The following is a 22,258-nucleotide window of genomic DNA, read 5'->3' as shown; positions in this document are numbered from 1 at the left end:
AGGCCTGATTTATGTATGTTTCTGCCACCTAAATCATTGTTTTATGAATTCCACACAATTACTTCCATACAATCTGCAATCAATATATCAATTAAAACCATGCCACTACCATTTGCCCTTGAGTTTCACAGAAGTGAATAAATGAAGAAATAATTTTGCATTTTGATAACATTTAGGTTCTCAAGCATTTGCCTGTGATATCAGATTGTTTTTGGAGGTGGGTTGGGTGTCAGAGGTGAAAATTTCAGGGGAAATTAAAATTCATCTTTGATAAACTTTAGGATCTGTCCTGACATGGATCTAACATTTAGCTGTGGTTTTCATGTAACTGTGAATGAAATATAGTCATTGCACTGACAAGCATATGGAACTGCATGGAAATTTTTTCTGGAAAATGTTTTTCTAGCTTTTGACAAATGAAACTGGCACCCTTGTATCAAGAGGCTTGTTGTGGACTAAATTGTGTCCCCTCCCCTCAGATTGACATGTTGATGCCATAACTCCCAATGTGATGGTATTTGGAGATGTGGCCTTTGAGAGATGATGTGTAGACGAGGTCCTGAGGGTGTGGCCCTTATGATGGGATTAGCACCCTTAGATGAAAAGACACCAGAGAGCTTACTTGCTTTCCTTGCCATGTAAGGACACAGGGAGAAGGTGGCCCTGTGCAAGTCAGCAAGAGGGCCCTCACCAGAACACAATCATGCTGGTACCCTGATATTAGACTTCCAGGCTCTAGAACTGTGAGAAATAAATGTCTGTTTAAGCCACCTGGTGTATGATATTTTGTTGTTACAGCAGCCCAAGCAGACTAAGACAACATTAAACAAAATTTTCTTCGGACAGGTATTTTGTTATCTAAAATCCTATGTAAGGCTGATAACAACAGCAACAAAAGACATATATTTGCCTATATAATTAAAAATATAGAGTGGAATGTAAGCAAAGTCAAATGTCCAAAATAGGAAAAGGGTATGTAACATCTATACTATTCACAGGTTATTCTCTATAATAAACAAATATCACTTACATGTGACTTAACAATAAAACGAGAAAAACTCAGAAGAGAAGTGGGAAGCTGTTTGAGAAATTCACAAGAAGTAGAGTCTAAATGACAATTAAACATGGAAAGATGACGTTCATTAACAGGAGACGGGAAAATGCAAACTAGAACAGACTGAAGTGTAATTTTTCACCTGTCCAATTTATAAAATTAAAGAGAGCAAAAACATGTCATTGCCAGCAAGAGTGTTGGGATGGAACTGAAATCCCATGTTTGGGAAAGAAAGTATAGCATAGGAAGCACTGGTATGTAAGGGGAGGTGCAAAGATTTTTACTATGGCCTTTATGGAAGGGATATAAAAAGAAGTAGCTTGAATGACTATGGATAGAGAATGACTGAACCCACTGTGGGCCCTCCACACCATGGAACAGCATGAAAATAGCAAAAAGGCTTAAAGGGAGATGATCACATGTATTATTAATTGAAACTAAATATGCTTAATATCTGTAATGTGAACATAATATGTACGTGTATACTCCTCTCTGTGTAAAGTCAAACTACCAAATCCCCCTACCACTCCCTTCTCCTCGCCCCACCTCCTCCTGCTGATCACACATGTGTATGTCCTTTGAATTAATATGAAGATGTTGTGGAAAGATACTTACTGGGATTTTGTACAGGTTATTTCAATGATATGTGTTATTGGATAAAGTGGGGATATTATTACCATATCATTCCAATCTTCTTTGTGTGCGAGTGTGTGCATGTATGTATTTATTTGCATGCTTTACCGATTACAATGGGCATGTTACGTTTGTAATTTAAAATCTATTCATAAAATTGTGAAGAAAACAAAACGAAGACGATAACATTTACCTGCTTCTGGAAACATCTACTTCATATGTAAATAAGGATCAGCAACAGCTGCCTTTGCCAATCTGAATCAGAAATAGACTTTCCCATTCATAAAACCAATGATTTACCTCCTGATAGTTCAACTAACAAAAATGTAAGCTGTGTTTTTAATTTGAGAACGGTGTTCCTTACTTTCTTATTTCTGCCCGAAGCTGATTTTGATGTTAAGCATTCAGTGTACATGAACAGTGCTGACGATAATATACCTAGTGCTTTCCCCCTGGACAAGAGGAGCCCGCAGACCACTGGTCCTCAAGGTGGGGTGGGCAGCAAGCCCCCAGCCCTGCCCCACTTTCACCAAACCTCTCTGTGGAGGGGTTGTATTGTTTGCTACCTGAAGCCTGTTTAAAAATATTAATAGTAAACATTTTGCATTTTGTACAAGGTGGTCTTACCTAATTCCCTGGAGTTTTGCTCCAATGTCATTTAAGCTGGATAGAAAGTAGGCCCATTTTATGCATTGGATGAGAGTTATTTTATCAGGACATGTAAGATGATGGGTGATATCCCATGATACAGTAGGAACTAGGTTTCAAACCAGCATAAAGTTCAGGGATGAGGAAAGAAACTGGGGTCAGTTGGGGTCAGATGGGAGAATCTATTGGATTAGGTTGTATTGTTATAAAGTCATGAGTGAAAATCTTTCTCTTAATACTTTTATGTATCCTGGGTCATATTACTACGATGATTCACTTAAGAGGGAAAAATTATGCAAAAATGCATCTTAAAAAACAGATAATTTCAGTAGGAATTATTTTCATTATAGACTAATTCAGCAGGGTTCCTTTAAAAAGCATCTCCCCTACTGCATTTAAGGGTGTTATTTACAGATGATTAGCTATTTGGCTAGGAAGAGGAACTATTTAAGTCTAAAACATCCAAGGCCAGTTAAAGAGATCTGTGTGTGTGTGTGTGTGGGGGGGGGGGGAATAAAAAACAAACAAAACAAAACTCAGAAGTAATTTTGCAAGTCAGTAGACACATAGGATCCAATTTTCAAAACTGTAATTTACACACACCTTTTATCAGGAGCACACCTGTTAGATAAAAATGAGAAACATGCATTTTCAAGTTAAAAAAGCAAGTGTATCATAGAAGACTGCTGAGAAGGAAGGGAGCCTCAACTTTGAGGAAGACAGTTGGATTCGCAGAGATAAAATGCTGTGCCTATCAGATGTCAAAGACAACAACGTGGACGTGAATCTCAGCTCTGTGCAAATCAGACCTGGAGGGAGGAGAGGGATCTGGGTGACCATGCGTATGCCCCAGAGTGTGTGCGTATACAATAACTGACCATTGGCATGCTGGTTGAATTGTTTAAGGAAATAGGATGTGGCTTTGTACTAGAATATGCCTCATAGTCTGGGAAATAAAACCTTAGTAGATGTTGCAAAGAAGCCAATTAATTGCAAATAGCCTGGGCCAAAAAGCTGTAAGGCAGAAAGGAAGGTTCAGCAATGTATCTTAGGGATGTGCAGATAAACTTTCCATCCAGTATCATCGCACAGCCTCAAGATGGAAATAATCTAAGGCCCCTCTGGCTACCCAGCTGGAGAAAGAGAGGTTTCCGAGTTGGTCACCACCACAGAATACTATGTGAGCTTGCCAATCTGAATACCACTGCTTAAGGGATCGACAAGTGCAGATTCTTACTGTAAAATACTAGGCTTTGTTTTGTGTTCTCATGGGGTAGTAGGATTTGCTATTAACTGTTTTCTTTAAAACTGCTATATGAAAGGACATTTATTTTGTTTAATATTTTTGGAGAAATGACTGTGAACCTAAAGATTTAACAATGGAGATAGATTAAAATGTAACATAAACAATAGAGTATGAAGTCATTAACATATTTTCACAAAGAACACATAGCAAGATAAGTGAAAATAATAAGATGAGTAATGCATAGGTAATATGACTCATAATGTAATTTAAAAATGAAGGATGTTAGATACATTATGCAGTTTCTGTAATTATTATAAATTTTTACTGTAAAACTTTGAAAAAAGGTGCAATTATATGCAGTGAAGTGATATGGCCACTTTGCATTTTTGATAATAAAATGGACCTTTTAAATCAGAGATTGGCACACTTTTTCTTCAAAGAGAGCAGATTGTCAATATTTTAGGCACCTATGTCTCCATCACATATTCTTTGTTTTTGTTCTGTTTGTTTTTACAATCCTTGGAAAATCTAAAAACCGTTCTTAGTCCATAAGCCTTACAAAACAGGCTGAGGACTGGGTTTGGCCCATGGTCACCACTACAAAACACTGTATGAGCTTGCCAATCTGAATAACTAACCTCTGTTTTGGGTTATTTTATTCCCTCTGTATGCTTCAGCTATTTTATTACGGATGATGTGTGAAATATTTCCATGCCTGATATGTAGGACACACACTTTCTCCAGGTTGCTGTAAAATAGCTATCCTGATACAAAGTAGCACTGTTTTGGAGTTCAGTTGTTTTGTTCACTTCTGTAACAAAGCTGAAATATAAATAGGTCTTATGATCATATAGAGCCATACTGTCCACTATGGTAAACATAGCTCCATGTGGCTAATTAACGTAACATAATAAAATAAAATAAAATAAAATAAAATAAAATAAAATAAAGGTACCATCAGCACAGTTGTGGGACAGTACAGATACAGGAAGATTTCATCCCAGATGGTTCTATAAGACAGCAATATTAGAGAAAAAACGAAAGAATAATCTGGGACTCAACCCTATGGTGAATTTTGGCACAACAACTCTCCTTCAGAAAATACTATTTATAGAGAAGAAGGAAGGGGAGGAAAATAGAACAATGGCAGGATTTAGAGCCAAATGGACCCAGAAAGGCAGCTGAAGGTTGAACAATTTCCGCAGGTTCAAAAAACAAATCTATCACATACTAGCAGTGTGATCCTGAGTGAATTACTCCACTTCTCTGTGCCCTCCACTTCCTCAGCTGTAAAGCAAGCATTATAATACTTACCTGGTGCCGGTTTTGAGAGGAACAAACAAGGCTGAACATGTGAAAATGTGCAGTAGCATCATAATTCTAGGAGAGACATGTACACATGTTTACACTGGCCCAAGTGGGACAATTTTCATAAATTCAGAAAGATCCACTTCTTGCCAGTATGGTTAGATTTTGGCTTCTTGGGGGCCACAGAAAGATACACTGCATTTAATTAATGCCAAAACTGCTACTGAAGATTATACTCTGGTTGGCAGAAGCAACTGGCTGCCTTAACCTCTTGGAGACTTCAGTAACCTTTGGGCTTATTGTATCATTAAATTTTTGGCCCCCTGTGACTGCTGATAATCTTTGTCTCCACAGCAAGGAGTCTGCTTTGTCTCAGCCTCACTTTTTGGGAAGGAGATGCTTGATTTGGGCACAACGGTGAGGATTCTCCTCTGTCTCTCTCTCTTTGATCATCATGATCCCAGTACCTCTGCTCCCCTCCTCCCCCCTCCAGCTAGTCTCAGACACAGTTCTCAGCCCACCCCCACCCCCAGGACCTCAGACTCACTTTTGAGCACTGACCCTAATGAGGTCTTATTTGGCAGTTATGGGAATTTCATAGGAGTTACACACATTGTACGAAATAGATGATAAAGTCTCAGATGTGGCTGAGAGACTGTTTGAGGAGGGGCAAACCACCTGGGAGACCATGATGGAATCACTGGAGCTTTAATTCTTCAACCTGCTCTGGGAATTGGGGTGGGGATGGGGCACTCTTCACCCCAGAGCATCTATTCCAGGCAGAGGAATCTTTGGTTCTTCCAAGTCAACACTGTGATCTACCTTCTATATTTATTTTTGGTCTCCTTCCTCTAGCACTTGATGGTGATTTTTATGTACAGTCATGCATTGATTAACAATGGTGTTATGTTCTGAGAAATCATTGTGCAAACATCATAGAGTATACTTACACAAGCCTAGATAATATACCTAGGCTACATGGTATAGCCACTGAAATCTTATGGGCCCACCCTCATGTCATATATGCAATTTGTCCTTGACCAGACAAGTGCCCCTACTTTTTAAAAGACCATTCTTTATTGTTGCCCTCCCCTCCCCCCAAGTTAAATAGCAAAGTGCCACATTTTTCTTTCTTCTCCTCTTCCTCAGTGGAATCACACAGCAAAACAAAGAACAGCCTTGCAAATAAGTCACTAGCCACAGGCTGGTAATATTCTCCATAGTAAGACAATTGTTCTCAAGAGTTCCAATCAAGCATCTTTGCTAGGCTGGGATGCCATTTGGATGGCCTGCATGTTTTATTTTGTTTAAATTATTTTATATTAATTTGCAAAGCTGTGATAGAAGGCAGGCAATGAGCTATAGCTTCCCCCCTCCCATAACCCTTCCCGCCAACCTAAAGCCCACGTCCCATCCACTGGACCCAATCCTGACAGGTCTAACAAAAAATGGCTGGGATGTCTCGGGAGTGAGGATTTAGATGTGGATGGTAATGAGCAGAGGGATTCAGATGCTGAGGCAACAGGGGAAACAGAGACATGCTTATGAAAATCAGCTTTACCTCATAGAGGGCCACAAGAGAGAGTGGGACGGTGGGAGGGGGGGAGAACTTACATGGCAGGGAAGGTGATGGGACTCAGATTTAGGTCACAAAACAAAAAGAGAGCCACAGCAGTGGGCTTACTTGCGGAAGTATATACAAGTGAACTGGGGGCACTGTACATGGAAGATCCCTCCTGGTTTGCCTGGCACAACAGCACCGTGCCTACGAAAGAGAGAGAAAGATGGTATCTGGTTTGGGAACAGGCACACTACACCGGAGAGATCACAGCAAGGCAAATGAGAACGGCAGATAAATGAAAACACAGCCACATCCCAGAGCGCACGATGGGCACACCCGAGGATGCCCCCTGCCTTAGCCAAAGGGAATCGGTGGAAGCCCACCCTGCTCCCCTCCCCCACCCATCAAGCACACATCATGACTTTTTGCATGGGGTTTGAGTAGCAGGGTCTGGCTGCCCCAGGACACAGTTTCAGATCAGGAATGGAAGCAGCATGGCATACTCAAAAGGGAACTCTAGAAATATCAGAGAGAACTTGATAGTATGCCTGACTCAAAACACCACTTTGTTGCGTGATCTTGGACAGTCACTGTACCTCTCTCTGTGCCTCAGCATTCTCATATGGAAAATACCTACCTCCAGGAAGGGTTGTAAATTGTGTGACTAGAGGTATGCCCAAGGTAGGGAGGGGCTGTCACACAAATAATCATTCAATAAATGGTAAGCCCTAGAGTTGATAGGTTTATAGAAAACGTTTCCTCTTCTTAAACTTTAGTCCTTCTGAATCATTTCTTTGGAGGAAGAACAGAAGTGAGGCAGGAAAGAAATAAATGCAACTTTTGCCATCCTCATGACCCATCTTGGACCCACACTGGACACTGGGTGAAACCACTTTTGTCTCCTGTGTTTCTGGTTTCTTTCCTAAAGCTCTCTACCTTCCTTCCAGCTGGAGAGAGGCCGCTTAACTAACCTTGCAGACTGCAGCTGCATTGCAGGGATGACTTGTCTGCACCTGATTTAAAACAAAGGGCACTATGCTGATCCCTGAAAAAATGGAATTTTACAGAGAGAGGAATGGTGGAGTCCTGAGATACTTCCTCAATCTATGACATAGTTGGAATAACCACCCACTCCAGGGATGACCAGGGTCGGGAACCTTCGGGGTATCAATTCTATTCTGCTGCTGCAAAGCCCAAACTCAAAGACTCTGAAAAGAATTAGAGACTTTTGAGGAGTTTTATGCCCATTACTGGTGATGGAAATGCTTTCCTGTGGTTTCTGGTCACTTCCCTGGCAGGCTAAGGCCAACCGTCCCAGCTTGTTTTCATATTTCCTGTCACCACTACAACTGGGAAGCAATCTCCCATGAAAATAAGCCTACCTTACAACCGTACCTCCAGGGACAGCAAATCCCTTATCCCTAAAGATTTGCCCTGGGGAGTGGGTCTACAGTTGTTTTCTATCTTCCTCCAGGTCAACAAAAGGGGAGTTAAAGCTTCCAAAGCGAGTGGGGTTCTGCCAAACAGAGAGGACCTGCCATGTTGTGCACATTAAGACACTGCAAACCAGGCGCAATTCTAAAGGTGTTCTCTCCTGACCTGCAAACCACCATCCTTCAGGTAGCTGGCCAAAATAGATGGATCACAGGAGGAACACTGAGAAGGCTTTTGCAGGTTCCATTTCCACCCTCTGTTCCCTATGCCTGTCTAGATTCTGGACATTATTTTCAGGTAAAACAACAATTTTATTAAAATTCCTAATCTATCTTGCCCTTCCTTAATCACCAGGTCTAACAGCTCCATTCAGTCTTTCACAAGGAGAACTACCCTGTGGACACAAGTCCTACCTGAAGAAATGCCCCTGGTCTTTTTCACATTTACTCCCGCATCCCATGCTTATGGCTTTAGAAGAGTTGCTCCGCCTTGTCCCCCAAAATAGCCCTAGATATGAGAGCAAAATTAACTGACCTTCTCTTAGTAGTAAATATATTAAGAGTCTGGGTGGGCATCTTTGCTAAACTGAATGTTTTCTTCTTTCTACTTCATTTGAAAACAATTTATCACAACATAGAAGATGAGCCTTCACATGGTCTAATTCCTCCTCAGTGGGCATTTCCAATTATAGCAGGAAATTGGCATAGTAAAGGGGATTAATAGCAAACAAATAAAACCCCAGATGACGGAGGTTTGGGTCTAAAATCAACCAACAGGAGGCAAGCTACCCACCTATAAAGACATTCAGTAACCCCCTGCAATAAGAACTCTTTATAAATAAGTGTTCAAGTGTGATCCTGCAGAGATCGTCTGTATAATTTTGTTCATTGTTAGAAATCTTAAAGAAAAATTAATGTTTCTACAAAATATATTGAGAGCTACCAAATCAGAATCTTCTAGGATAGAACTCTGGCAGGTGCATTTCAAAGAGAAAGCTCCTCGGCCATTCTCTCCTGTTGATAAACCACTCCCTCCCTGGTTAAAAACCACTTTAAAAATGAGATCTTAGGGTGCCTCGCTTTCAAAAAGTAATCTAATTGTAGCAAAAATGCATCCAGAAGGACATTTCACTATCTTACAGTTAAAACCCGTTGGCCAATTTTCAATGTTCCCAGTGCAATTTATAGAATTCCATTGGGACACAACACAGATTTTGTCTAGAAAGCTAAACCCTGGCAGGGCATAATAAAGCTTTCCTATTTTTTTTTTTTAAATGTTGTGGATCTTGAGAAACTGGGCTGAAGTAACTTCTTTGGAAGCACCCTTAGTAGTAATAAATAAAATAAAATAAAATAAACCTTTATACAATGATTTTGACCTTTGTAAAACAAAATCCATGCCATCATAGGACCTGGTTTTTATTTTCCCTAAACACATCCTCCAATTTAATTTGCAAAATGTTTACAGTATGTTTCCTTAGTACTTTGTGACCTTTTCTTAAAAGGAGGCTTTCAATTCAACAAAAACAAAGTAGCAGAGAAGAACACTTTAACCTCCATGCATTTTTTGGGCTGGGGCAGGTAATGTGTGTTTGTTTAAAAAAGTAAGTCAGATAGATAATAGGCTGCAAGCAGCAGTATGAAGTGTTTACAAGGTCGTTCAAAGCACTTCCCAATACAGTATTGACCCAGCATTTTGATGAGTCCCTTGAACTTAGTCTTCTGTCTGTTCCCACACCCAATATAAATCATCTACATCCAACTACCATGATCCTTAGTCTACAAACATGGTGACATCCCATACTTCTTAGGCTACTGTGCCTTTGCTTATTAAAATCCTTACAATTTAAGGATGGCAAATAGGTTCAGTCTGTACCACTATCTACCCTTTCCTTAGCCAGGACACATATCAGTAATCAGTTTCAATATTATCCTTTCCTATTGGCCTGGAACCCTCAGAATCATTCTTAACACAGCTACCAGACAATTACTACCATTTGATTACAGTTGGTGGAGGAAATGAAACCTCCATGCCATTCTTGCTCCTAGTGTTAGGTTAAACTGTATGAAATTAATCTTTTATGACAAATGTAGTTGAATGTTAGCACTTTCATGTGGTTCAACTTAAGAAAAAAGTGGCTTCCCCTGTCTCTCTTCTGCATAGTTTAAAAGTGACCTCCTCTCTTTCCTGTCCCCAGGAGTGAATTAATTACTCCCTCTTCTATGCTCTTATCATACTTTAAAAAAAATCCTGCTGGTAGATCCTTTGTCATGCTGTATTACAATTTTCTATTTACATATTGGTCTTAGCTACAGAATCCCCTTGGGGCACAGTCAAATCAGACTCATCTTTTTATCCCCAGAACCTAGCAAGTACCTGGCCCTCAGTGGGATTAATGAATATGATTGAATCATAATACATTTTTAAAGAACTCTCCATTTCTGTTTTCTTTGCTAAAAATAGTGCTTTTCCAAACAACTTGTCTTGAGGATGCCTTCTTCTTCCTGTTGTATACAACTGGGAATTCACATGCCTAAAGTTCAAATATATTTACAAGCTATATCTAAGTGATTCACTTGTTTTCTCCTCTTTCCTCGTTCTTTTAAGGTTGACTCATCCAGTGTAACAGGAAACCTGGGCAGCCTAGTAATCCATTTCCTGGACTGTTGATGGCAGCAACTGGGCTCCATGTGACAGACTTAATTCTGGGAATAATCAGAGCCTTATCTAAAGCTTATTACACACTAGTGCCAGGATGGTCAGCATTCCAAATCCTGGAAGGATGTCCGCACAGTCACTCTCAAGCAGGATTTGAAATTCTTCAGCTGAGGAAGACAAGCCAAGGTCGATGTCTCAGAGGGGCATCAAAACACTTTGGGCTCACCTGGAGACTCCCTGCAGTGTAGAGGATCATTCCTCGCCCCAGAAGGTGCAGGGAGAAGACCAGAAGGGATGTTTCCTACCACAGACAGGAAGGAGAAAGGTGTCTAAACTTTTTGCTTTGCTGTCAACATTAAGGTGAGGAAATTGGATTCAAACCAACTGGAACAAGAGTGCAGTTGCACAGCTCCATGCCTCTGCACAGTCTGTGTCTTCTCCCCACAGGAAGCCTTTCCTTCCTCCCAGATAACTCTCTTCCGGACTTAGCTTTGTCTTCTCCTCCAAGAAACCTGTTCTATTTGCCTGTACCTGGCCAGGCTCATGCTTCCTTTCTCTGCTTTTCTAGATTGTACTGTAATGATCTATTTCAGTGTCTTAACATTGATGCTCTTAATGCCAAGAGGTCGAGAATCATGTTTCATGCATCTTCCTGTCCCCATGGGCCCAGCAACCTGGCAGGAAGCAACCCAAGAGAGAAACCAAAGGGTTTCTGATAGGCACCCATGTTACACTTTTGAGAAATAAAATGAGAAAGAAGGATGGGAAGGAAGAAAACAAATGCTATTTTACATGTCTGCCCCTTTTGTTTCAATATCAAATGGGCACAGCTCCAACCCAGTGTGGTGGTGACTGATTAGGCCTTTTCCTATAATTTCTGGATTGCAAAAAAAGAGGAAAAAAATGTCAAAGGAACATCGCAACTGCCTGGCATCTGGGAGTGGCCAATGCACTTCGTTAGCCCAATATTAAGATGGGCTAAACAATTTGGATAAGAAAATTCTTATCTCTATTGAAATGCAATAAACAAAGAAAGACACAAAGAACACAACAACAACAAAACTTTATAAAATATCTAAGATTCTATGGGAATTCTGGGGCACCAGTTCTGTAAGGTTCTGTGTGTGTGTCATGTGCTGCCGGTATGTTGACAAACCTCTGCTGTGTGCTGATCCAGAGTTGCAGGAACACAGAGCTCTATGCTGCAGTCTGGTTTTTAGTGAGAGACCTGCTACTGGAAGGAGTGCTGAGAGAAAGTCCTACAAGCCAGTGGCTGAGTGTGAGCCAAAGACCATGTGCAGAGCATAGTACCTCTGTCTCTAGAGCTCAGCTAGGAGAAGATGGGGCTAGGAGCATCATCACTTATTCATCAGATGTTTATTGGTGTCTACTATGTGCCAGGCACTGTGCTGGGCACTGGAGTACATCTGCTGAACTCCATGTGCTTTTCAATAGGACAATATGCCATCTGTAGTGGATTGAATTATGTCCCCCCAAAACCCATTGAAGCTTGAACTGTGTACCCCAAGTTTTATGTATTAGAAACTTGGCCCCCACTCTGACTGTCAAGAGGTGGTAAATCCTATTGTGGTGATTGAAAGGTGGAGCCTTGAAAAGGTGATTAGATTGTAGGACTGTGCAGTAGTGAATGGATTAAAAATGGTGATCATGGGCATGGTTTGGAGGACTTTAAAAGGAGAATGAATGAGGAGATTAGTTTCTCATTCTCTCTGCTCTGACATTTTTTGCAATGGGATACTCTGCCCCACCAAGGCTTTCACAAGATGTGTTCCCTGGACTTTGGACTTTCCAGGCTCAGAAACTGTAAGCAATAATTTGGGTTTCTTATAAATCACCCAGTTCCATGTCTTTTGTTATAAGCAACAGAAATGGACTAATACGCCATCCCTTTCAGTACTCATGCCCAGTAACACATATATACACAAGAAAAAAAAAAAGGGATAATTCTGAATAGCACTCCAAACCTCAGCTTGCATGATTAGTTATACTGCTTGCTAAAATAAATAAAATGAAGAAGTTATTTTAAAATATTTTTTATTAGATATAACTATTAACACTTTGGCAAAAAGTTTGATTCTATACTTGTGCAATAGATTGCTGTCATCACTAAAATTTTTCAATCATAATAGTGATCAATGCTAGAAATAATGTTTTGATAAGAAATAAAAAGTTTTATTCATTATTTGCCAAAGAATGTCTACCCTGCATTGCTCCTCCCTAATAAGAAGGGTCAGTTAGTATTAGTTCTTCTATACAGGTGGGGAAAAAAGAGACAGAACAATGATGTCTTTATTGAAAATCAGAGGCAAATTCTGGATTTTAAAAACAAGCTATTTGGGTTTCTAAACTATTACTCACTCTATCAATGACTCCCTGCCTGCTTCCATTGCTGTAGAATGATTTTTTAAAAAGCTTCTTAAAAAAATTAGAATAAAAGTAGGAAAACAATCACAATGGAAAGAACGAACTATGAACTGGTGAGAAATGAACACTCTGCTGAAGCAGAAACCCAACTTCTTTTTTATGGGAACAGCACTTTAACAAGGGAGGTGGCAATAACACAAGGTTTGCAATCCCCCGTCGTTGTTCCTCATTGTCACTGGCATCATCAGAATCCAGGGAGGACTTGCTAAACAGATGGCTTGCCCCACCCCAGGAGTTTCTGATTCATTAGGTCTTGGGTGGAGCCAGAGCACTTGCATTTCTAACAAATTCCTGAATCGTGGAGTGACCAGACTTTGAGAAAAGCTGGAGTCAGTTCCCCAAATCTCAAGGCCATGAGGTATTCCCTTCATTAAATCAGAGGATCTCGAGCCATTATGCTAGTTTGAGTCACCTGGAGAAATGGTAAATGATGCGCCACCCCTAACAAGAAAGATTCAGCTGTTCAGAAAACTGCATTTCTAATCAGCAAACCAGGTGGTTCTGGTGCTGCATGAATATACTTCGAGAAACCCAAAGCTAAGGTCATCTCCAAATATTTGGGAGAAAATTAAAAATGGCCAAATATATTTGTCCTGAGTACTTCTGTGGACAAAATGAAAGAACTTATTTATTTTTTGTCTTTACCACTTTGTACAGTGACAGATTTTGTCTTTGCTTTGTAGTAATTTGAACAAAAAAATTAACTCGTTTTAGCCCTAGCTACTCTGTCAAATTCTTTGGAGGGAGGCTGGTGAAGAAAGGGCACAAAATCGGCATTGTATAACCCTAAAGAATTCACTCTTGGTTTCCCATCCAGAAAAAGACATACACATTCCTGCCCTACTGTTAGGGTTTGAATTGTATCCCCTGAAAATTCATACTTTGAAGTCCTCACCCCCAGTACCTAAGAGTATAACTTTATTTGGAGACAGGGTCTTTAAAGACATAATTAAATTAAAATGAGGTCATTAGGGTGGGCCCTAATCTGATATGATTGGTGTCCTTAGGAGAAGAGATTAGGACACAGATACACACAGAAGGAAGACCATGTGAAGACTCAGGGAGAAGATGGCATCTACATGTCAAGAATTGGCCTCAGAAGAAACCAACCCTGCTGACACCTTGATCTTAAACTTTCAGCCTCCAGAATTGGGAGAAAATAAATTTCTGTTGTTTAAGCCACCCAGTCTATGGTACTTTGTTAATGGCAGCCGGAGCAGACTAATATACGTACCTACCTTGTAATGAACCCTACCTTGAGATCAATAAGGCACAATACATGAGGTCCCCTTTGAAGTGTTACACAAGCCCCCAACTTCTGCTAGACTTAGAGTCCTGGGAAGTTGCCATGAGTCCCTGCCACTGGAGGATATCATTTCCAATTGACAAATTTATCCAAAATGTATCCAAAGCCCCAGTGAGCTGTGGATGCTTTTTGCAGTTACCCATTTTGAACATCAGACTAGTATTAAGCTAACCCATATATTAATATTTTTATAGTTAATACCTAATGCTTTTATAGTAGCCTGAAAGATGAGCTTCTCTTTAAGGACAAAGATATTTCCATTTAAGTACACATGTTGCAGGAAAATGTTGAATGTACATTTAATTCTCATAAATCAAATCATGTTTTAATTGTACCAAGGGATTTCCATATTTAAAGGAGCCCTGAAGCGAATCTGTCTATAGTGTAAATAATCCCTTCCTCTAATTTATTTTGTAAGTTTTGATTTTCATAATATTCAAAAGAAGTACATCACTTCTTATTTTTTTCTCTTTTTATTTTGACATGATTTTAGACTTATAAAAACATTTGCAAGAATAGTACAAAGAGTCTCTGATTATTTATTTCGTCCTGATTATTTATTTATTAACTTTTAAACAACAAATAATCATGAAGAAAGTTTATTGTTCTCTTATTCTCCTGCCTCCACAATTTAGGCTAATAGTGGCTTTGAAAGAAAAAAAATTAATTAACTCAATATGATAATAAAGATAACAATAACAATTCCAAAAATTTCATACTGAATACCTGAGAACTGTTCAACTTTTAACTTGAATTATCACCTACTCTTAACAACTCTGAAAGACAGGTACTGTTATTACACCCATTTCACAGATGAGAATACTGAGACAGAGAGCACTTTAGGATCTTGCCCAAGGTCACACAGATCTTGTGACGGTGAATACAAATCATACCAGCCAGATTCCTGGAGCCATGGTTATAAGGCTAAATCAAGTGTCATCCATCTACAGTATTTTGGCCGAATTCTGCCAAATCCTGCCCACATCCTATTATTGCATGGCCTGTGAGCTAAGAATGGTTTTCACATTTTTAAATGTTTGAAAAAAATCAATAGAAGAATAACACTTGGCTGCCAGTGAAATCTATACAAAACTCAAGTGCCAGTGTCTATAAATATAGTTTTATTGAAACACAGCCACATTCATTTATTTACATACAATGTGTGGCAGCGTTTGTGCTATAAGGACAGAGCTGAGTACCTTATGGCCAGCAAAAGCTAAAATATTTACTGTCTGTCCCTTTCCAGAGGAAGTTTGCCGGCCCATGTTCTAACGTGCCTTCATGGTTTGCGACAACATAACTGTCTCTCAGTGCACCATTGGCATTTTGTCAGGAAGCTGTCACTAAGTATTTCAGAGGGTATTATTTTATTGATAGTTGCCAAAAATTTAATTTCACTTCTTTTGTTAAAAACAACCAAAAATTTCTAAAAGACATTTTTTTTTACTATTTTCCCCCAAATCCTTTTGAATTCGTTTTTGTTCAAAACAATGAAACCATTGGAAAAATTGTTCCATAGACTAATTGCAAAGATCTAGCAATTCAGCCACAACAAAAACAATGGAAATAAGTTTTATCTACTAAGGTGTTTGGCCTTGCAAGGTTATGAGTATCAATATATAGATAAGGGGCATACTCAAATTCTGTTATGCTCTGAATCACCTGGGAATCTTTTAAAAATGCAGATTCTCATCTAGCAGGTTGAGGTGGGGCCTGAGATTCTGCTTTTCTACTAAGCTTCCAAGGGATGCAGTTGCTGCTGACAATAGTGAGATACTAGAGACGGCATAGGCATTCTCAAGCACAGCTAATACGAGTACTAATGAGAGTGACCATTAAGGAAGCTACAGGTTTCAGGTACTATACTAGGTATGCTCTTCATGATTAATAATTTTTTTCCTTATCAAAACCAAGAGGAAAGTAAAGCTCAGAGAGAATAAAATACGAGAAAAAAACTGAAATTTGAGCCAGCTTTGTCTGACTCCACAGGTCAGACTCTCTCAGAAAGCTGCACCTGCTTATCAATGGTGATAATTGGTCCTGAGTTGATTAAACACACTCTCCAACATGGGAATCATCAATATACGCCATCCCCCTTGCAACTAAGCCACATCTAAGAATTCTGAAGCTGCCTTCTGGGTGGAAACACAGATTCTTCCAGGCTAAAGATGTTAGCCAGAACCTACTGATCATGTTTAAGAATCTGTGATAGGGTTTTAAAATCCAACCAAGGAAGCCTCTGGGCAGAAGGTATCCTCCATGGATAAGAAAATTCTACTTAAAAAATTTAAATAAGACAGAGGAAGAAAACACAGAGAGGAGAAACAGTGAACTCTTGAGGTTCTATAGTGTAGTTGAGAAAGCAGAGGCTTTGGAAACTTCTAAACTTAATTTTGTTTTCTGGACTCACTGACTAAGTTATCGACCTTTGGCAGATCTTTGAACATCTCTGAGCCTCAGTTTTTACATCTGTAAAATAGGGACAGAAATGTATACTTTAATGATTAGAATTACTATATTAAAGGGTTTGGCTAATAGTAGATAATCAATAAGTAATCTCAATAATAATAGTAGTAAATAATAATAATAATAATGATAATAATAATGGAAATGGTAATTACTATTACTGGGAATCTCAAACTAGGACACGTTAGGGACATTTTTTGTTCCCTTGTTCCTTTAAGAAAGGGGTAGCAAATTAATAACTACCAAACTGCTTTGTTGACCACTAATATAATGTTAAACATAATAGAATTAATAGCAAGATTGTGAATTAATTGCAAACACTTGAATTTTGGGAGATTTAAGGTGATAAGACATGCCTGGCTTCTCATGAGCAATCAGGGGATTGGGCCACATGGATCTGCATTCAGCTGTCAGGGCAGTCCTGGATAATGGTGAAAACTAACTACTCGCTATATTTGAGACATGTCCCTTGCAATTTGCCACATTTCAATTATTTATCTCACAGCCTAGTTTAAAAGACATTTTCGTTTGCAAACTCTGCTTAGGAGAAAAAATAAATTGGAAATTGTGCTTTAGCTGAAATCAGTGGGGTTTACAATTCTCTGCAAAGAACCCAGAAGGCCTTCTTCACTCTCTCTGTCTGTCATCTTCTTGGGAAGAAGGGCCTCTAAGATGCTATAAAAGTCTAAAAAGCTGTCTAGAGAGGCTTCCCTATTGCCCCCTCTTTTATATCTCACATACTATTACAGAACTCCATTTTACAAGGGACTGGATATATTTGTGCAATCAAGGTAGAGATTCATCTTGAATTGCTTTCCTAAGCCTTCCCAGATTAGGTTCAAAATCCTGACCCCACTCTTTCGGTGAGAGTCGAAAATATACTTCACTTTTGAATCTCTCAAAAAGTAATCGGATAAAGTTGTTTAAGTATGCCTCCCACAGCGCGCATACACACACACACACACACACACACACACACACACACACACACACACACACACACTCTGCTGCTATGGATGGAAAGCAAGCAATATTTCAGCTAGTGAAAATTATCTTCAGAAACAACAGAGAACTAATATAGAGGGTTTCAAGCTTTACAATATAATATGTACATCAAACGCTAGAACAATACAAATAAATATGATTTTTTTTCCAGAGAAAATATCAGTGATAATGGAGTGTTCATGTTTTAAAACGATACTGGGTTTAACACAGTTAATAAGTGTACATTGATTAACCTTAGCGTCAGATTTAAATGTATAACCCATTAGCTAATTTAATCTCTCAAAAAAATAACAGCCATTGACATTATTCTTTGAATAATCCTTATTTAGTTTCCATAATGGTATACAGTTTAATGAAAAACTCATTAGAATGTAGCATCCAGCATAATTAATTCTGACTGATTCTTTTGGTGTAAATAGCTAATGCAGATGCTGAATTCCATTTTCCCCTGGCTTTATTAATTTTTCATAAACCAATATTTCGACTGTAATGGGTTGTAACAGTTCCACAGAAGTTCTAGAAATGCATTAACTGTCATCAATGCAGTTACTGTAAGTAGGATTTAGTCATTTGTAAGCTGATTCTTCAACACCACATTTTCAAAAGACAACGGGACAGCTTTGTTTTATATTTGGAGAATGAGTATCTACATATAATTAACATAAAGGGCATTAAACAATATTTGGCCAATTTGTCTCTATGTTTACAACAACTTACTTGGATGGGCAAACAACATAAACTATACATTTTGTAAATAATCCAAAAAATGGGAAGCAGAAAATCTTCAGAACTAAACGGTTTGTAATCGAATGGTAACATGAGTCAAAATATTCTTAAAAAATCAAATCACCTCATGTTTAAAATCTCTGGTCATTTGCTTTCCTAGGAAAAGATTTAGACAAAACCAGGAAACAAGTCTGACAACAGCTTTCTTGTTGGGCACTAGTTCAGTATCAAGAACACAATCTGGAAAATTGCTAAGCAATTGGTGTTATGGTTCCACACCTTTCAGCTCTTCAGGGCTTAACCCACATGTTAGTAACAGCCCTTATGTTAAGACTGTCATTTGTTTTGAGTGTAGATATGGGTGCTAAGTTGACATTTTTGCTTGTTTGTTTTATTATTATTATTTTTAACACAGCTTTCAATGGCTGCTTACCACTCAAAGGATAAATTACAGAATTCAGATTCTTTAATGTGTCTTTTGCAACACTTCTCTAGAAGGTCTTTTTAGTTCTTTTGCAACTCTTCTCTAGAAAGTACCCTCTGATCTCAACAGATTGATATTTCTCAACCTTTGGAAGAAACTTGGCTCAGAAATTCATATCAAATAAAAACATTTTTATTTTTCATGTTTCTCAATGGATTCTAAAGATAAAAGTTGAGAAACATCTTGGGACTCTACCAACCTCCTCACTTTACCCCTACAATGATCTTTCTTCACTCTCTTCCAAGTGAACTCTTACTTATCCTTCAAAGCCCAATTTACACCACTTATTTGATTCCTCTCGAAGAAAGGGTTTTTATTGTCTTGTGCTAGGGCAGGTGTGATCATTTACCACAAACCGAGTTTATTAGTTTTGTATCCTGCACTACCCTGTTGATTTCTGGAGCAAAGGCCTAGGTTTCCCTCTGCTACTTCAGCTTCTAGCACAGGGCCTGGCTCTCAGTACTCTAACTCTGCCTGAAAGGATGAATTACTAGAAGTGAGTGACACGTGGGAATGTACACATGGTCTCTTTCTTTGGCCTTTCCTTATTGAACATCACACAATGTGGTGTGACAGCCAGCTAAGGTTATGGGTTTAAGCAGTGTAGAACCGCTAAAACAGTGCAAAAAACCCCCACGGAAAACAAAAACAAAAACAACTTCCCAGGACTTAAACTGATGGCTTTGTGTTTATTAAATCTGGACTTCAAAACCAGGCTCAACAAGTAGGGCTGATGTTTTTGTACAGCCCATAAACTGAGAAGGGCTTTTGCATAAGACAATAACCATTTTGTGACACATGAAAATTATATAAAATTTAAACTCTGGTGTCCTTGAAGTTTTATTAGAACACAGCCTTGCCCATTCATTTATGTATTGCCTATAGCTACTTGTGCACTACTACTGCAGGTGTGAGTAGTTGCAACAGGGACCGTACAAATTGCAAAGTTGAGAATTTGTACGTATCTGATCCTATACCGAAGTTTGCTGACCTCTGCTCTAAGTTAAAAAGACACACATTCTTTTCTCTTTCCTAACTAAATTTGATTGGATCTTTTCCCTAGAATCAAGCAACTCATTAGACAAGTCATTAACACTGTGGCTATATATTCAGAGCTAGGAATCTTCAGAGTTTCTTAGCTGTCATGCAGGAGGGGATTAACTAAATGGGCCTGATCCTGTTTTTAAACCCTGTACATTTCCAAACAAGGCTTGTTTTTAGGTCTGGCCCTTGGCCAGCTCCTGGGAGATGAGCTGTGAGCCCTTGGAATATTCTTCCTGATAAGAGGGTTTTTGTATGCCTGAGGCCTTGAACCACATGGTACCAGTTTGATGAGACAGTTTATGGTAACAATGTGATTTATGGTGGATGCCTGTTTTTGCTTTGGGGGGTTGAGGTCTGAGAGAGGAGCCCACTCCTGCAGGTGCAGCATGCCTGTGTTACGAACCCAAGACTCAGGTGATCATCTCTGGTTGACAATGCTGTGTGTGTGTATCACACACCATTCCTGGGAAAATGAGGCACATCTGTGCAACTACACTGGGAGAGAACACCGGGAAGCTTTCGCCTGGTTACTTCTAAACTTTACATCATGCAATTTTCCCCTTTGCTGATTTTTAAATCTGTATCCTTTTGCTGTAATAAGCCATAACTGTGAATCAACAGACTTTCTGAGTCCTGTGAGTCCTGCTAGTCAATCACAGTGCTTGAGGGTAGTCTTGGAGACCCCTGACACAGCTGTTCAGTGTAAAATCAAAGTTTATGCTTTTCCCTTCTGGACTCAAAAATCACAATGGAATGCCCAGAAGAAAAAACATTTGGATGGATATCTCTGTTTAAATTCTTTGACTGCCATTGATAACTACAGCTGTTCATACATCATTAGTGGTAGCAATTAGTAGGGCATGAGCATTGTTAAGGTATTCAGAGCATATGTGATATTTAATAGTGTGCTTCTATTAGGGAAAATTTTCTCAATCTCAGCACGATTGACATTTGGAGCCAGATAATTCTTCATGGTGGGGGATGGTCCTGTGCATTGCAGGATGTTTCGCAGCATCCCTGGTCCTCGCCTACTAGGCATCAGCAGTGAAATTTCCCCTCTCTGAGATGTAAAAATGAAAAATGCTTTCAGAAATTGCCAAATTCTCCTGGGAGAAAAATCTGTCCCAGTTAAGAATTACTAATCCAGGATACTGGGTTAACTAAAGCACTTGTGAAAGGTAAAATTTAAGAAGGAAGGGATGCACTTGAGAATCACAAAGGCACAGGGTTGGACCTACTCCTTAACTTTGGAAGTCAGCAACTTTGGGCAATTTAACTTCACTGAATTTCTAATTTACCTGAATTCTAATTTACCTGCAAAATGAAGAGAATGACACTTATCTTGTGAAGTTTTAATCTACATACACATACGCAAACATGGAGTTTGGCATGCAGCAGGTAATATTCAATGTGAATATATTTTTATTAATTATTATTACATTCTGTGACCTAATGAATAGAAGCAATTGAGATTATGCCCTGGTCTACTCCTACTGAAGAATCTGCATAGCAAGGTGGTGAAAAAAATGGGCTTTTAAAGTTAGGAGAAAAGGCCATCATATAATAACCAGATTTCTCCCTTCCTAGTTCTGTGATTTAGGGAATGAGGTAAACTCTCCATGAAGCCTTGGCTTTCTGATTTCTATAATAAAGATAATGGACTAGCATTTTCATGAGGATTTGGGGAGCTGCAATGTGTTCAGCACAGTACTTGGCACAGAGTCAGTGCCCAGACTTGGCTTGTTGTTGATGTTTTGAGTTCCTCAATAAATTGATAATGGTAGCCAAAAACTTGCCCTATGAAATTTATTCAGAATATTCAAACCTCATCCTCCTCCTGTAGCCTAGAGGTGGGGCTTCTGGTAAAAAGACTGTCCTGCCACTCCCTGCTTTTGGGGAAGCATTCCTTGACAGACTTCCCATGCAATAGAAAGAGAACAAATTTATTTAGAAAATGCAGTTTTTAGCACATAAGCAAGTACTGATGCTATTTGAAGATCAAAAAACACCACAGGCTCCATCAAAGATGAGCTGCATTCCCTCCGTGGGACACAGAAGGATGCAGATAAAAATTAAGGCCAAATGTGGGCAGGGATGGAATAAAATCTGATAAGACAGATGGGGGGAGGAGAGGAGAGAGGCAGAGTGAATGGCAACCGAAAGGAGAGGAAAAGGTAAACAGATGTACAAGATAAACTCTTTGAAGTGGAACATTTCCAGGCTGAAAATCCTTTGCTTGG

At 39.2% G+C, this 22,258-nt stretch overlaps 1 protein-coding gene across 20 annotated transcripts in view; it reads right to left on the bottom strand.

Annotated features, from left to right (window-relative positions):
- The window catches only part of RBFOX1 (RNA binding protein, fox-1 homolog (C. elegans) 1), a 593,087-nt gene that overhangs the window by 74,240 nt on the left and 496,589 nt on the right, over window positions 1-22,258 (bottom strand). For 9 of the 20 annotated variants that reach the window (XM_008566382.1, XM_008566380.1, XM_008566379.1 and 6 more), the window contains exons 8-9: window positions 10,769-10,843; window positions 6,574-6,654 (exon numbers count right to left, since the gene is read on the bottom strand). The exons of 4 other annotated variants lie outside the window; for them this stretch is intronic. In XM_008566382.1, the coding sequence (XP_008564604.1) occupies window positions 6,574-6,654; window positions 10,769-10,843 (156 nt within the window). The remainder of the gene's footprint in view (window positions 1-6,573; window positions 6,655-10,768; window positions 10,844-22,258) is intronic. 7 more of the 20 variants (XM_008566388.1, XM_008566391.1, XM_008566387.1 and 4 more) reach the window with 1 other exon arrangement.

This window comes from Galeopterus variegatus, unplaced genomic scaffold (assembly GCF_000696425.1).
Source record: "Galeopterus variegatus unplaced genomic scaffold, G_variegatus-3.0.2 Scaffold238, whole genome shotgun sequence".
NCBI classification, from domain to species: Eukaryota; Metazoa; Chordata; class Mammalia; order Dermoptera; family Cynocephalidae; genus Galeopterus; species Galeopterus variegatus.
Note: the sequence above shows the minus strand (reverse complement) of the source record. Positions and strands in the feature narration are given on the sequence as shown.